Genomic DNA, 17,914 nt, shown 5'->3' with positions numbered 1-17,914 from the left:
AAGTCAGGAAATTGAGATCACGAGGTCAGGAGATCGAGACTATGGCCAATATGATGAAACCCCAGCTCTACTAAAAATACAAAAAGTAGCTGGGTGTGGTGGTGCATGCCTGTAATCCTAGCTACTCGGGAGGCTAAGGCAGAGAAAATTGCTTGAACCAGGGAGTAGGAGGTTGCGGTGAGCCGAGATTGCGCCACTGCATTCCAGCCTGGAGACAGAGTGAGACTCCCTCTCCAAAAAAAAAAAAAAAAAAAGCTTACAAAATGCATTTAATAAGTCTTTAATTCTTGTTTTCTATATTTTATTTCTTTGAACATACTAAATATGGTCATTTCTTAGTCTGAGATTCTTGTAGGTCTTTTTCAATATCTGATGTTTCTTTTGGTTCTTTTTCCTTCTACCTTGCTGAATTGTATGTTTAGGATTCTTTCCTTCTTTATAATTTTGTATGTGGAAACTCCAGAAGCTGTTGCTTTTGAGAGTCACCATTATAGATTGAATCCTCAAGGGCTTTTGGACCACCAAGGTGATGTGAATTCAGGCTACGAATCCGTGTGATTTGATGGCCGACTTTTAATACCAGTTTGTGAATAGTGATACTTTTCACTGTGTTAGAGCTATGGTTTAAAATTTAAGACAGTTGGCTTTTCTTTTTATGTTTTTTTTTTTTCCCCCTTTTGTGGTGGGAGTATTTCTAGGACCTATATATTGAAGATGTAGTTCTGGAGTTTAATCTTTTTGAGAGGAAAATTACCTTATGCCAGTTCAGGGTTTTTCTCCTGTCCTTCATCGTCTTTGAGATGGGAAAATTCGTACCCAAGGTCACCTGATTTATCACATGTTTTCAAAGTGAAAGCTAGCTTCAGTCTTCAGCTTATCACATAGGGATCCCTTCTTCATTCGAAACTTTGCCTTTATCCTTGCTTTCTTATCCACTTAATGACATACTTAAAATATTTTAATATATGTAACAATTGTAAATGATTCTGTGGGGTGGATACTTAGCCTACCATGTTTCCTACAAAATGTGTTTTTTAATGCAAACTTACCACCCCTTTAGCCCTTTTAATGCAGAACTACCTATTCCCTCCTTAGTGCTTCCACTGTCTTCTTGGCTTAGCTATAGTACAGGGGGTCCTGTGAATCATCTTTGAATCCTTGCTTTGTATACAGTGGACATTCAAGGAGTAAATCACAATGAAAGATTCATTTTGACTCCATGATGTATATAAGGAAATTAACCCAAATTAAAAGATCAATTGCAAATCCAGAAAAATAATTTTCAAAAAATGGGTTAGCTGGAGGATTTGTGTATGTATGTGTATACAAATTTTTTAACATGAAAATTTATACCATAAAATAAGAAAACCCTGTATCCAGGAACAAAAAAGTTACCTAAGAATTGCAGCTGGTTAACAGATGTATAGAAAAGTGTTTGCTTCCTAGTAGTCAAAGAAATGCAAAGTAAAATAGCAGCAAGATAATATTTCTTATCTACCACGTTAGAAAATGTTTTTTTAAAAACTATGGTATCGAATGTTGGCAAAGAAGACAGCAGTTGAAAGAGATACTCTTATGTATAGTTACTGGGAATATACATTAATACAAGTGTTTTTGGAGAGTTTAGTGTTCTGGTCAGTTTGCATTATTAAAATTGATTATAATATCTGATTCTGTACTTCTATTTCAGTGCTTAGGAAATCATTATAAATAAAGCAAAAACTCTTTGCAAAAAGATTTTTATTGCAGTTTTGTATAATAGCCAAATTTTGGAAATGACTTAAATATACACCTTATTTATCTGTTTAAATCATCCAAAAAATAATGATCTGGCCCAAAGTGTTGGCTGCTGTCATTCAGAAACCCTGCACTAGGATCTTATCTTTCAAAAATATCTCATGTCATGGCATTCTTCCCTGTCATGGCTTCCAATCTCATTCAGAGTAAAAACCCAAATTCTTATAGTCAGTAAGGCTCTCCAGCACTTGGCATTCATCGTGGCATTCATCGTGCCCATTCTTTCCCAGCCACCCCATCCTTGCTGTTCTTTGAACACCTCAGGCATTCTTCCACTCTGGGAGCTATGTGCTGTAGTCCTCTCTGCCTGGAATGGCCCCTTGTGTGGTACCCTCAACTTCTTAAAGTCTTTGCTTCTATTTCATCTGCTCGTGAGACTCCCTAACCAATGACATTTAGAGTTGCCACTTACCTCTGCTCTCTTGGTACTCCCAATCCACATTACGTCCTGCCTGTCCTGCCCTCCTTTTTTTTTTTTTTTTTTTTAAGACAGAATCTCACTTTGTCACTCAGGCTAGAGTGCAGTGACATGATCTCGGCTCACTGCAACCTCCACCTCCTGGGTTCAAGCGATTCTCATGCCTCAGCCTCCTGAGTAGCTGGGATTACAGGTGTCCACCACCATGCTCGGCTAATTTTTGTGTTTTTAGTAGAGACGGGATTTTACCATGTTGGCCAGGCTGGTCTTGAACTCCCGATCTCAGGTGATCCGCCTGCCTCAGCCTCCCAAAGTGCTAGGCTTACAGGTGTGAGCCACCGGGCCCGGCCTTGCCCTCCCTCCTCCTCTTTTTTTTTTTCTGTAGTGCTTTACCCTTCTAACGTTCTATATATAAATATATATATTGTATTTATTACTTGTTGTATTGACAGTCCTCTCTTCTACCCCTATAAAGATGTAAGCTACAAAAGGGAAGAGTTGTTTTTTAAGTGTCTTAAGTGCTTGAAACAAGGCTTGGCACAAAATAGACACTTCATGAATATTGCACAAAACAGACACTGTAATGTTATTGAATTAATGAATAACAATTTAGTTGTTGTCCCTAATAGGATTTTGGAGTCTTTATGTTTTTCTACTTAGAATTCTAAGATTTCCCACATTTCTGTGACATGTAGGCATTATTTTTATAATAGAAAAAGTAAAGTAGGTGTTATGAATTTGTTATGGTTAAAAATTTTGTCTTTTTAGTGAAATGAAAACAAACCCTGTTTTATCTATCTTTAAAATTTTCAAAAATGTCTGAAACAATATACAACATGAATGTATTAGTTTTGTTAATATGTTTTAATATTTATAGTTAAAAGATTAAACATATTTTTTATTTTCAAAGGACTATGATTTAATCTCCAAAGAACCAAAGCCTTTTGTATTTGAGGGAAAAGTACGTGGTCCTATTGTTGTTCCTACGGCAGGAGAGGAAACATCTGGGAATTCTGGCAATTTAAGAAAAGTTGTAATGAAGGAAAACATATCTTCTAAAGAAGATGAAGATGAAAAGAAGTCTACCTTTATGGATCTAGCAAAAGAAGATACTAAAGATAATGATAGAACATTACAACAGCAGCCAGGTGATCAAAATAGAACTATTTCATCAGTCCATGGTTTAAACAATGATATTGTAAAGGCCTTGGACCGAATTACATTGCAGAATATTCCTTCTCAAACAGCCCCAGGTTTTACTGCAGAAGTGAAGAAGGACTGCAGTCTTCCTCTTACTGTCCTTACATGTGCTAAAGCGTGTCCACACATGGCCACTTGTGGAAATGTTCTGTTTGAGGGAAGAACAGTTCAGCTAGGGAAGCTTTGCTGCACTGGAGTTGAAACTGAAGATGATGAAGATACGGAGTCAAATTCATCAGTAGAACAAGCATCGGTTGAAGTACCTGATGGACCAACACTCCATGACCCAGACCTCTATATTGAGATTGTGAAAAATACAAAATCTGTCCCGGAATATTCAGAGGTGGCTTATCCCGATTATTTTGGTCACGTTCCGCCTCCATTCAAAGAGCCTATTTTAGAAAGGCCTTACGGTGTACAGAGGTGAGTTGCATATTTTCCCCTCTTCTAAATAAGGCTATTGTCAAGATATGAGGCAGTCTTAAAAAAATTACTTCGGGCATTTAGGAAGATAATTACTGTGATCTATAAGTTATTGTATTTTTAAATTCTGCTTTGGAAATTTTGCATTGTTTTGAAATTGTCCTTGTTGGTTTACTTTATTTCTTGAGCTTATTACTTATTCAGATGAAGCCAGAATGGTAAACCTGACCATTAGATAGTTTAGAAATTTTCTGTTAATACTGAATCTCAAAATATAACAACAGATTATTTAATAATCTTTGAATAAATATTACCTTAGCAATATTTGTTAACTTAGTGATTTTTCATTTGAACTTGATTTAAGTATATGATTTAAAAATAGGCTATAAATCACAATAGGGTAACTACAATCAACAGTAATTTATTGTGCATTTAAAAAATAAAAGAGTATAATTGGAAGAAAGGATAAATGCTTGAAGTGAGGGATATCCCTTTTACCCTGATGTGATTATTATACATTGTATGCCTGTATCAAAATATCTCATTTACCCCATAAATATATATATGTGTACCTACTATGTACTAACAAAAATTAAAAATTGAAAAAATAAAAATAGACTATAAATGAAGCAATATAGACAGTATTATTTTGTTGTAAAGTTTGAAATTTTAATTGGAAATATATAAGATAAAAATACGGGATTCATAAAAGCAGTAGCTAAGGTTATTAAATATTACCGAGTGAGGTTAGATATTACAAATAATATTAAATATTGCCAACGAGTGAATATTTGTCTATAAAAATACCTTTTTTGTTGCATCGGGACTGGTTTTGGTGATTATGGTGAAGATTTTATGATAATGGCTTATATCAGTATCTGAAAAAAAATAGTATACCCTTGTAACAAGCGTAGTATGTAATGAACAAGGAAGAACTTGCTGTATTTGATTCTCTTTAGACTATAAGTTCCTTTGAGAAAATAACTGTGTCTTATTTTTTTTTTTTTACCTGTAGCATCTTATATAATTCATTATTTTTACTTGGCACTTTAGTGTATGTTTAGTGCCACTGGTTGGCCCCTTGATTCACAGATGTGTCATCCCACACATCATAGCATCAAGAATGGGGGACTTACTTCCCTGGGAAATATGTATGGGAGTGGGTCTGTGCCAGGGCATCTACCATGTTACAGTTGGCACCATCCAGAGGCAGCTGGCCTCATGGAGTGCTACAGTGGCCTTCAAAAGGCCCATGCAAAGCTCTAACTCAGGAAATCCTCTGCATGGTTGGGTTGCCATCTTGCAGCATGCAGTACATACACTAAATTAGAAATGTTTGCATAGTTCCGTAGAAAGAATACACAAGCCTGGGAACCAGGAGGTGGGAACAGAAGTGGCCCTATTTAGTGTAGCATCCAGTATCCACCCAGGGACTTTTTGTTTTCTGTCCCTCCACCTCTGGGCTCTGCAGGGTTAGAAGTCCTTGCTCCCAAAGTGGGCTCAGTCTTACCACAGGGTACAATGTAACAAGATTTGGTTGCCAGTGGGGTACTCTGGACTCCTTGTGTCTAAGACCAGCAGGTGAGGGGAAAAACATACCATCTTGACACAAGTGATTGACCCAGATCAGCTAATGGAGATAGGGTTGTGTTTACACAGTGGCGATGGGTTGACTATGTGTGGAACACAGGCAATCCAGTGATTAGCCTGTTGCCTACTCCCTTCCTCAATTTTAACTGTGAATGGACACATTACAGCCACCTCGGAATGAGAATGATTCCCAGGGGGCCACACTGCTTAGGAATGAGAGTTTGGATTGCTTAATCAGATAAGTTATCAAGACCTGCAGAGGTGATAGCTGAGGGTGAGAGGGATTTAAAGAAATCCTGGGGCCTGGGTGTGGTGGCTGACCCCTCTAATCCCAGCACTTTGGGAGGCCAAGGTGGGTGGATCACTTGAGGTCAGGAGTTTGAGACCAGTCTGGCCAATATGGTGAAACCCTGTCTCTACTAAAAACACATAAATTAGCCGGGTGTGGTGGCACACACCTGTAGTCCAAACTATTCAGGAGGCTGAGGGAGGAGCATTGCTTGAACCCAAGAGTCAGAGGCTGCAGTGAGCTGTGATCGTGCCACTGTACTCCAGCCTGGGTGACAGAGCAAGACTCTGTCTCAATAAATAAAATAAATAAGTAAGTAAGTAAGTAAGTAAGTAAATCGATTGTGAGGGATAGAGATGAGGGGTTGTAACCCTGAGAACAATTACAGTGATTGAGGATGAACTCTGTCTCACTGGTTCTCTTCCAAGTTTCCCCTTAGGAGAGGCCCACAGGAGCGTATCTCATTGTGCCTTGGCATCTGCTTTTTGAAGAATCTGAAGGACACACCTGGAGTGGGTCAGAGTCAGGCAGCAACTTGGTATTTCTTCTTTTCAGCATCATCTCTTAGGCTCTTTATCTCTCCAAAGTCGAAGATGTCATTTTGACTACAGAAGGCACTTCCTGAATTTTAAGTGCTCTTTAAGGCCTGAAAGCAAATTTTGTTATTAAATTGCCTCAAACTGAAAGTATTTTCTCTTACTAGCCTGTAATATTTGAGGTAAGGTTAGAAGGAAGAAGGATTTTAGAAAAGAGGCACAATTTTGTATAAGCCTCTGATTCTCAGCCTTAATTTTAACTACCAACAAACCCTCTTATTTCCTCTCCTGGACTTTATATTGTGAAAGCTTTCGTCGGTCAAGACACTTATTTAGATATTTTACCTGTTTATGTTAGCAAGGGACATATACCCCTGCCAAGCAGTGCTTCTGAGCAACATTCGATAACCAGTGCTAAACTCTGTTTACTTGATTGTATATATCAATATGTAAAGAAACTTAATGTTTTAATTAAGTGTAGATGTATTGCAGGTAAATGCATGATGGCTTTGACTAGCTGTCATATCTCTGTGAATGTATGCAGATTGAGGACTACCACCCTCAGCTCTGGTGACCTCTGTCCTCTTTGAGCCGCTATTTCTGATACTGGGTTTTGTCCTTGCCTGGCTTGCTTGACCTTTCAGGTAATATTGTTCTATCCATGGTTCCCAGCTTCACTTCCTCTCTCTCCCTGAGTGAGCCTATCCTGATGATGGAGGAATTTATACATGTTGGGAGTTACTGTGACTCTTCTCCAACCTTCTGTGTCTTAATATTTATGATTAGTTTTCTCACCTTGTTTCTGAAACATGGACCTCAGAATTGTCCTGCAAATGTACAGATTAGAGTCCAGCTTCTTCCATATATTAGGCCATCTGTAGGACTTTTTCCTGAAGTAACTGACATTCGTACTGCCTGTGTACAGTGTAATATACTACTGAGTCCAAAACAAAGCTTTAAGATACATTTTTGATAGTGTGAGGTAAGTAGATGATAAGAAATCAAAAGGTGGATGACAGTTGGTACAGGTGCTTTAGACATAGATATGTTGGTGTGCAAGTTAAAGTGCAAAGGAGATGGAACTCAAGGAAACAAACACAAAAAACCTGGAAATTTAAAACTCTGTTGTTGGCTGGGCGCGGTGGCTCACGCTTGTAATCCCAGCACTTTGGGAGGCCGAGGCAGGTGGATCACGAGGTCAGGAGATTGAGACCATCCTGGCTAACACAGTAAAACCCTGTCTCTACTAAAAATACAGAAAATTAGCCGGGTGTGGTGGCATGTGCCTGTAGTCCCAGCTACTTGGGCACCTATAGTTCCAGCTACTCACTTGAACGCGGGAGGCAGAGGTTGCAGTGAGCCGAGATCGCGCCACTGCACTCCAGCTTGGGCAACAGAGCAAGACTCCGTCTCAAAACAAACAAACAAACAAACAAACAAAAAACACCAAACAAAATCAACTCCGTTGTTACCTGTATTTGCTCCTAGAAAATTTGCAATGAGAAAAGCAGGACTGGCTCCAAAACGCCTTTGAGAATCAAGTGATCCACGTCTCTCCAGAAGTTTCAAAGATTTCTTTCCCTATGGAGATGTTTTCCCCTTGATTTTCATGACCTTGATGGAGATGTGTTCTGATTTGTTGCTGCAGAAATAACTCATAAATTCTGAAGCAATCTAAAACCTTTGTCTGCTAGTCTCATCATCATATAATTGTTTGGCGGTGACTCTTACCAAGTTTGACTGCTTTGTATACCCTGTGCTTCAAAGAACACCTTTCATCATATTTGTCCCTCCATTTTCATGCCATATTTGCCAGCATTTCTGTGGGTATTAAGACAGTTGACATGCAGCGGGAGTATAACCACATTTCACTACGAAGTTGTAGTCCTGAGAATGATTGCATTATTGGGGCTGAAGATTTCATATTTCAACAAAGCAATGTGATTCTATTTATGTGACTTAGATGTATAGGACTTCCCCAATAATGTTAATCACCTTAGCCATGACTACTACAAAAAGTAAAGTGTTTTTATTTAAAAATGATTACAGATTGTATAATAGACAATATTACTTTGGTATTTGAAAGTTATTGCCTTTCCCCTCCTAATTTTACATATTCTTTGCAAATACAGTCAACCCCTGAACAGTGCAGAGGTTGGGGCAGCAGCCGCTGTGCAGTCGAAAATTCAAGTATAACTTTTGATTCCCTCAAAACTTTACTACTAATAGCTTACTATTGGCCGGAAGCATTACCAGTAATGTAAACAGTGCACACTTACTTTGTCTGTTATATGTATTATATACTGTGTTCTTACAATAAAGTAAGTTAAAGAAAATGTTATTAAGAAAATCATAAGGAACAGAAAATATGTTTACTAATCATTAAGTGGAGATGGATCACCACAGAGGTCTTCATCCTTGTCCTCTTCCTGTTAAGTAACTGGCTGAGGAGCAGGAAGATGAGGATGGGTAGGTCTTACTGTTTCAGCAGGGGCAAAGGGGAAGGAAAATCCAGAAATAAGTGGGCCTGTGCAGTTCAAACCAGCATTGTTCAGGGGTCAACTGAGTTTTTCAAGTGTTTATTTGGGAGTTATGGTGAGCAGTGCAGTGTGGATCTTAATAGGTGCATATTCCAAAGCCTTCACTCTCCCTTTTCACCTTTTTACCCATTGTTTTTGAATAATGGGTAGGAAACTCTTCGAAATTATTTGTTCCTCCAAGTAACACTAATGTGAGACTGGAAGAACATATGTGTATAGTGGAAATGCTTGGATAATTGGGTTAGACTTGATGAGAGGGGTGAGACCATATGCGTGGTGAGACATCTTGTCAGGGCAGGGCAGGATGCTCTCTGAAAAGCAAGTTTTAGACTTAACTCTCCCACTCTGTGTGTGTGTGTGTGTGTGTGTGTGTGTGTGTGTGTGTGTATGTATGTATGTGTGTGCGCGCAAATAACTTTATCTCTCTAGATACCAATTTTCTCAACTTTTTAAAAGCAAAGATTAGATCAGTGTTTGTCAGATTTGGATTGATGCTCATTAGGAACCAATATTAACGCAACAGTGTGTCACATGTAGTACAGCTACGTATTGTTTCTTAATTCTTTTGATTCACCTCTCTGTTTCTCTTTTGTAGGCTTGTGATCTTTAAAATGTGTTTCTTGTTGGTCATAGTAAAAAAAAGTTTGGTGGTCATTCGCCTAGGTTAGGGTTGGCATACTGTGGTCCGTGTGCCAAATCCATCCCAAATCTAACAGATCTGCCTGGTTATGTGCAGCCCATGAGCTAAAAGTGGTTTTCACATGTTTAAATGGTTAAAACAATTGAGAGGAAAATAAAGCTTTGTGGCACATGAAAATGATATGAAATTCATATTTGTGTCCACAAATAACATTTTGTTGGAATGCAGCCATGCCTTGTTTTTTAATGCATTATCTATGACTGTTTTTGTGCTACCATTGCAGAGTTGAATGGCTGTGACAGAGACCATGTGGCCTGAAAAGCCTATCTGGCTCTTTGTAGGAGAAGTTTGCTGACCCCTGTAGCCACTCTGAAGGCTTTATGGTTCTATATTTGTGATAAAATGTCAAATATAATTTAGGTCAAAGGTATTTCCAAAGTACTCAGAAATGCTTATTTTAAAAAATACGTTGAGGATGGTAATTCTTGTTTGCTTATTTGTCTAGTCTTCTGCATCTTATTTTTGAGCAAATGATGACATTTTGTGAATTATTTGCCAACTTATCACAGTCCCTTCCTGAATGCATTGTAAATGAATGATGTCAAAATTAATGAAGAATTACTGTTTTATCACTTTCAGAAAAAGGAAGCATTAGACTCCTTTAAATTATTTCGGTGAAAATATCCTGATTGTTATCTTGAATTTCTACTGTACAGTTTTCTTATGTGCAATCACTGTTTTAAAGAAAGTTCAGTATAAAATGAATAAAACTTGGTTAAAAATCTCTTTACCTCCAAATGGAAGAGAAACAGTCCATTATAAGTAAGATTCATATCTCAATGTACGTAGCACACTGACATTTAAAAAATTGTATTGTGAACACATACTGATGATTACTTAAGCCTATATTTTTGGTTTAAGTTGGATTTAAAATTAAATTCATCTCTTATTTTAAAGTATGCTTAGCATTTTTTCCTGCTTTTATAGTCCGTAACATTAGAGAGTAAGAAGAAATCACTTTTTGTCCCATCCTGCAGAGATAACCATTATTAACATTTTGATTTATTTTCTTTCCATTGTTTTTTCATATATCATTGAGACAGGGTCTTGCTCTGTCGCCCAGGCTGGAGTGCAGTAGCACAATCTTGGCTCACTGCAACCTTTGCCTCCCAGTTCAAGTGATTCTCTTGCCTCAGCCTCCTGAGTAGCTGGGATTACAGGCGCGTGCCATCACGTCCAGCTAATTTTTTGTATTTTTAGTAGAGATGGGGTTTCACCGTGTTAGTCAGGATGGTCTCGATCTCCCACCCTTGTGATCCACCCACTTCGGCCTCCCATAGTGCTGGGATTACAGGTGTGAGCCACCGTGCCCGGCAAAAAAAACAAAAACAAAAAAAACCAAAACTGTATTTAAAAAAAAGTTTTATTATAAATTTATTATAATTTTATATAATATGTATTGCCTGTTTTAAAAAACATTCAAGGTATTAAAAATTTACGCTTATGAAAATAAAATGAAAAATAAGGGAAAGGAAACAGTGACAAGCACAAAAGCATGATTAACTTCGCTCCAAATGAGAGAAATGTAAATTAAGATGTACTGAGATATCATTTTCCACGTATCAAATTGGCTAAAATCTAATTGAACATCACATTCTATTGATGAGGTTATGGAAAAACAGCCTCTCTCGTACATTAAGGGTGGGAATGTCAGTTGAGAATACCACTGGTAGAGGACGATCTGACAGATTCTATCAAGATTAACATGCATGTTTCCGTTGACATGTCAGTCCCACATCTGGGAATTTGTGAGATCTGTTTATCTCAAATCTCACATGTCTGTGTGCACACATAGTTTGTGTATGTGTGAAGTGGCATCCAAAGTTTTTCATTGCAGAATTGGTTTGAGATTGGATACAACTCAAGTGCCTATCTGTCAGGGACTAGTTAAATAAATTATGGTGTAACCTTTTTATGAATAATGTGCACTGGTTGAACAAAAAGCTGCCTGTACCCTGATAGAGCTGTAAGGTGTATTATGAAATGAAATAAACAAGGTGCTTGTTTTATGACACTTTAGATTTTGTATCAGAGAGAGGGAAAAGCAATCTACATTTATGTTTTCATCAAGTAAAATCTGGAAGAAAAGTAGTTCCCTGATTATGTGGATGGAAGATACGGGTTGTGTTAATAAGTGAGACTTGTCATTTTATGCTTTTATGTCATACTTGATTTTGTGTAATGCCAGCATATTACCTTTTCAGAAATTTTAAATTAAAAAGTAGATAAAGAATTGTGGCAAAGGCAAAACAAGGAAAACAAAACTGTAGATTTCTTATATGAAGTTCAGAATGGCTTGGAAAACACAGGTACTTCTGGAATTGAGGCAGTACTGGAAGAAGTATTGATAGGAGCAAAAACAGCAGATAGCTTTTATTAAAGGCATTTTGTGGGCCAGACACACAATTCAGTAACAAACATTTTATATGCAGTGTATATATGCATATAAAGTGTGCCATTTAATACTATAACAGCTCTATGAGGAAGGTGCTCTTATTTCTCTTATTTTACAGAAGAGTAGGTTGAAGCTCAAGGTTGTTGAGTTATGCTGCTGGTAAATGGCAGAGCCAAGAGCCAAACCCTGGTCTATATCATGAGCCTATCCTGTTGATCATATATATGTACTGATCACATATATATGTTATACTCTCTGTAAAGAAGATGCTCTTGAATCTTCTTTCTAGCAGATACAGATAATAATATGGAACCTCAGAGCATACTGTTATGTGATGAACATTTCCCATAATATTCTTACAATAAACATAGCAATGAGATTTACTAAATTATTTCTTGTAGTGTTGCTCTGTGGTTGAAAACCTAACAACGTACAATTTTGCTGGTGGCCACGTATCACATATTTTTTTCAGTATGGACTGAATAGGCTGTATATTTTCCAGACAGTCCTGCATAAATTATTCCTTTCCGTGCCAAGTCTTTGGTAAGTGTTGAATGGCAGTAAGTTTGAGGTGATAGTCCCTGAGAGTACCTAGAATATTTGTTGTTTTGACTGGAAAGCCATGTATTTCAATAGGAGGCTGGGGTAAAGGAAGAAGGAGTTGTCATTCTTTTATAAAAGTTGATCTGCTTAACAGAAATACATGTCTGAAAAGCTGTTTCCCCTCCTTTTTTTTTTTTTTTTTTTTTTGAGATGGAGTCTCTGTCTTCCAGGCTGGAGTGCAGTGGCACAGTCTCAGCTCGCTGCAACCTCTGCATTCCAGGTTCAAGCAATTCTCCTGCCTCAGCCTCCTGAGTAGCTGGGATTGGAGGTGCCCACCACCACACACAGCCAATTTTTGTATTTTCAGTAGAGATGGGGTTTCACCACATTGGCCAGGCTGGTCTCAAACTCCTGACCTCGTGATCCTCCTGCCTTGGCCTCCCAGAGTGCTGAGATTACAGGCGTGAGCCACCATGCCCCACCTTTCCTCTTTATTAAAGAGGGCTTAGGGCAGGGCAAAGATTTCCCTCAAGTATTTTAGATCTAGTCTAATATAAATGGGCAATTATATCCCCCAAAATACAGTGTTAGAGGTTTACAAACAGGTATCTAGGCTATTTTCAACTTGCACATGATTTGGCCTAACTTGCAGAGGGGCTTTTTTTTTTTTTTTTACCCATTGCCAGCCTTTAAAATTTGGGAGATTTCCACATCTCCCAAACAAGTCCAAGTTTCTGGTGTTTCTTGAAGGTTGTCAACAGCCTTCACCTCTGTTTCCTGCCTAGCAGCAGTCAGCTTGTTTTTAGACCGAGGCTGTGGTCCTTGGTTTTCCACAGTTCCTGCCCGTCAGCCTCATTCATTTCTCATACCTACTGGCCCCTGTAGGACCCAAGCTCTTTGACCCTGTTTTGCGTTATGGAACATCACTGTGCAACTGAGCTGTTAAAACTAGCCTTCTGATAATATTTTGCTAAAAAATCAAAAACCAAACCTTTGTGAATTTTTTACATATTTGTGGCATATGTCAACCTTATTTATTAATTAAATAAATTATTCTGACAAATAGATATATTTAGTCATTCACCCATTCTTGACCACTTAAATTTTCATGTGGTATATTTGAGTATGTGGAAGTGCCATATTGTTCACTGTTGACCGTCTGGTTAATGTAAATTCTGAATTTATTTATGTGTTACTGTAATTGAGAGCTTTTAAAAAAGCTTGTTTCTTTATAATTGGCATTTTAAAGTTATGACATTAAACTTACATCAAGAATGTGCAGCTTGATTTTTTGATACTACATCTTTTTTTCCTGATAGACTACTGTGTCGGTAATGAGTTATTTTTTATAGAATAAAATTAAAAGTAAATTATTCTTAACTGTTTAGTAGATTAAGATTAGTTTTAGCACTTTACCTTTTTTTTTGTTTGTTTGTTTTTGTTTTTTAAGACGCAGTCTTGCTCTGTCACCAGGCTGGAGTGCAGTGGCTCCATCTCGGCTCACTGCAACCTCCACCTCCCGGGTTCAAATGATTTTCCTGCCTCAGCCTCCTGAGTAGCTGGGACTACAGGCATGTGCCACCACGCCCAGCTAATTTTTGTATTTTTAGTAGAGACGGGATTTCATCACGTTGGCCGGGATGGTCTCGATCTTTTGTCCTCGTGATCCGCCCGTCTCGGCCTCCCAAAGTGCTGGGATTACAGGCGTGAGCCACCATGCCCAGCTGCATTGTACTTATTTTTTTAATATCCCTTTTTTTTTATATGTTTAACTATCATACCTTCTGATATTTTCCTGGTAATTTTTAATTTTTCAATTAGCGTAGGTTCTTGGCTTATTTTAAATTTAAGGTTATACTGTAATATTGTTACATATATTTCTAAATTATATGAGAGTTAATATCCTTTAATCATGGAAAAGTATCTTTGTACAGGAGACTAGTTTCAGATTTGCCTGAAGTTTAAGACTGTCAGTGTTTAATGGATTCTTGAGATTTTGTTATAAACTATTTTGGTACACTTTCTCACCCTGCTCTCAATAAATCTATAAGCCACAGTTCTAATCTGCATTACTTATCTTCAGTTGAAGCGAACAAACTCGAAATTTAAATCAGTGCATATAATCACCTTCCTCTTTAAGAATAAGTTTTACATGAGAAGTAGCCATGTATTAACACTAGCGGGACTTTGTGGCCAGTCTACCCGGAGTTCCAGACAGTCTGGCTTTAGGAACCAAATCTGTTCTGTTTTGGCTATATTTTGGTGTCACCTGTTTTGTCACAGTTTGGTGATTATTGTCTTCGTTTGCTTAAATATTGATGGGGTAAAGATTGTGGGTTCTATGGGTGACACTGTCTATTAGGACGGTGGCAGGGATTATAGGAATTTTCTAGTTAGTGAATGTTTATTTTGTTGGCGTGATTCAGGGAGAGATCCAGTCTAGAGAATTTTGCGTGCTCAGGGAATCATCATCTGCTCCCTCAAACAGATGTTTCCCTTCCCTCTACCTTTCCTTTCCCACCACAAAAGAGAGGAGAGATTCTACAGAACATGCAGGCTGACTGCCAATTGCATTTTAGCTAAATTCCAGACAGGTGGGTTTTAAAAAAATTATTCTTATATAATCTCTGGCTTTTCAGATCTTTATACCTTCTAGTAATGCTGCTATTATGTATATAAAATTATTTGCCCAAGGGTTAGATACTGAAACCACACCATTTCTATGAGGAAAGGCATAAATAGACGTTCAAGGTTTTTTTTTTTTTTTTTTTTTTTTAATGATTGGACTTGTGGCTGTATTCTATGTGGTTATTTTCTAGAACTCAGATTCTGATACTGATTTTTGTCTTGTTATGTATCGCTAATTTTTTTGTATGCAAAATATGTAGATAGAGGAATTCATCATTTTTATTTTAAGAATTTTTATCATACACTTTTTTCATTCAAAATTTATTTTGGAGAAAGTTGTACATTAGTGTATAATAATACATTTTGGTTAAACCTTTATGATTTCAGGACAAAAATTGCTCAAGATATTGAAAGGCTAATACATCAGAGTGATATCATAGATCGTGTGGTATATGACTTAGATAACCCAAAGTAAGTCTTGATTTTAATAAACTTTTATTCGTTTTAAGTTTTTCTATAAAATTTTAGTATTATTTCTAAAAGTTAAAAAAATATTCTGTGAAAAATGTTGGTAGTTTTTAAAATAATAAAAAAATAGTTAATTTATAACTAGTTGCGACTTAATTAGGTTTTCATCCTTTGGGATGTAATGGTAATGGTAAGTCATGTTTACCTACTTAACTCTATCACGAGATTTTGTTTGTTTTTAGGTAGATTTTTAATGGGCTTAAGGTAATGGTTACACAGTGATGTTGTATTTTTAAAGAACTGAAATTACTTTCACTAGGAGAGTGGGTATTTTACATGAAATGCTGGCTTGTCCTGCAATACTGAGCCTTCGTTTCATTGGGATAACAAGTTACCATCCCTTTAGAAGGAGCATCTGCTTGATCCTTCTCCACAGTCCTCCCCATACCCTGTTGTCTCTCGCTGCTTATAATTGGCTCATTTAGGTTGCCTGCTCAATCTTTGGAATGCATTTTTTTTTTTTTTTTTGTGATCCTTGATGTGTTAGTCATTTACTATTTAAGATTGTCACTGATATCATCACATTTTAGGATTTAAATATAAGTAAATAAATGAAAATTACAAATACTGAGTTTGACTCTTATTTAGTCAGCTGCCTTCTCGTATGAGAAATTCAATTAGCCCTCAGTGGCTTTCTTCTCTCCCTCAACATACTAATATTTTTGGAAAATTTCACATCTTGCCAATCGTATTTGGAGGAAAAAAGCACTTTTTCTTTTTGAGATGGAGTCTCATTCACTCTGTCGCCCAGGCTGGAGTGCTGTGGTGCAGACTCAGCTCACTGCAATCTCTGCCTCTTAGGCTTAAGTGATCCTCCTGCTTCAGCCTCCCGAGTAGCTGGGACTACAGACAAGTGCCACCACACCTGGCTAATATTTTTGTATTTTTAGTAGAGACAGAGTTTTGCCATGTTGGCCAGGATGGTCTCGAACTCCTGACCTCAGGTGATCTGACTGCCTTGGCCTCCCAAAGTGCCAGGATTACAAGCATGAACCACCGTGCCTGGCTAAAACACTTTTTTTTTTTTTTAAAGTTTTGTTAGATAAAAGTATAAGCTGTAGCAAAGCTAATGACTACATTTGAAATAATACTGTTATAGAAGAGAAGAAACATATACCTTATTTATTTAATTATTTCGACATTGAGAATTCTTTGTCAGATAAGACAGGCAGAGTGGTAGAAGCAGAAACTCAGGAACCCTGAGTGTGGCATACCTGTGCTATTGGACAGAATTATTGAACATCTTAGAGTCCTAGTCTTCTCTTATTAGAGTGTAGGCTCCAGAAGAGCAAGAGTTTGCGTTCAGTCAGGGAACCAAGCGGACACGTGTCTCAAACAGGATCTGGCACCTAGTAGATACATGGTAAATGCTTGTTTAATAATCAGTATGTAAAATGAGGATTAATACGTGTGCTTCTTCATGCTAATGAAATAACGTAATAGGTAATTTAGCTCTTCGATTTGAAAATAATATTTTTACCTGAGAACCGTATGGTTTATGAGAATTATGGCTGCTCAGTACAGGTCACAGCGGTTTTAAAAATGTTCTTTTTTGTATAAAAATAAGTATTTTAGAAATGGCATGCATTCAGTGAGGCAAAAGTTCTTACTATATCAGTATACACATAAGAACAAGTCTCTAATGATAAGTTTGTCCATAAATGTTATCCACATTTAATGTATTGATTGTGCTTGTTTTGTGCTTCAGCTTAAAAATAATGAGGAAGGTGATATGGCAGTAGTGATGTATTTTTAATTATAATTTTATTTAATTTTTGCTCATCTAGTTAAATGCAATGTATTTTAATATATTTACTTTAAAAATTTTATTTAGTTACACCATTCCAGAAGAGGGAGATATTTTGAAATTTAACTCCAAATTTGAATCTGGGAATCTGCGCAAAGTAATTCAAATTAGAAAGTAAGTCACTTAAGATTTTCTCATTTTGTATGTGCACAGATATTTTCCTAATTTTCATCAGATTTCTTTGTCTTCTATTTTCAGAAATGAATATGATCTTATTCTGAACTCAGATATAAACAGCAATCATTATCATCAGTGGTTTTACTTTGAAGTCAGTGGAATGCGGCCAGGTGTTGCTTACAGGTTTAACATCATTAACTGTGAAAAGTCCAACAGTCAGTTTAATTATGGTAAGACAATTTTCCTTCCCAATTGAGATGGCATGCAGGCATCTTAACTGTGGAAAAGGGAAGTTTTTTTAACAAAATTATCAACTTTTAAAAAATGTTTCAGTGTCTTGTTTTCTCTAGTTCCCAAAATTCAGATATTATGCAACATTTGAAATAGGTCAAGCTTTTGTTGG

At 37.1% G+C, this 17,914-nt stretch overlaps 1 protein-coding gene across 4 annotated transcripts in view; it reads left to right on the top strand.

Moving 5' to 3' along the window:
• The window catches only part of AGTPBP1 (ATP/GTP binding carboxypeptidase 1), a 197,877-nt gene that overhangs the window by 102,619 nt on the left and 77,344 nt on the right, over window positions 1-17,914 (top strand). For all 4 annotated transcript variants that reach the window (XM_077966284.1, XM_077966285.1, XM_077966286.1 and 1 more), the window contains exons 14-17: window positions 3,126-3,838; window positions 15,447-15,530; window positions 17,422-17,508; window positions 17,593-17,741. In XM_077966284.1, coding sequence (XP_077822410.1) covers window positions 3,126-3,838; window positions 15,447-15,530; window positions 17,422-17,508; window positions 17,593-17,741 — 1,033 coding nt within the window. The remainder of the gene's footprint in view (window positions 1-3,125; window positions 3,839-15,446; window positions 15,531-17,421; window positions 17,509-17,592; window positions 17,742-17,914) is intronic.

This window comes from Macaca mulatta, chromosome 15, assembly GCF_049350105.2.
Source record: "Macaca mulatta isolate MMU2019108-1 chromosome 15, T2T-MMU8v2.0, whole genome shotgun sequence".
NCBI lineage: Eukaryota > Metazoa > Chordata > Mammalia > Primates > Cercopithecidae > Macaca > Macaca mulatta.
The sequence above is the reverse complement of the archived record's forward strand: the minus strand, read 5'-3'. Positions and strand labels throughout refer to the sequence as shown.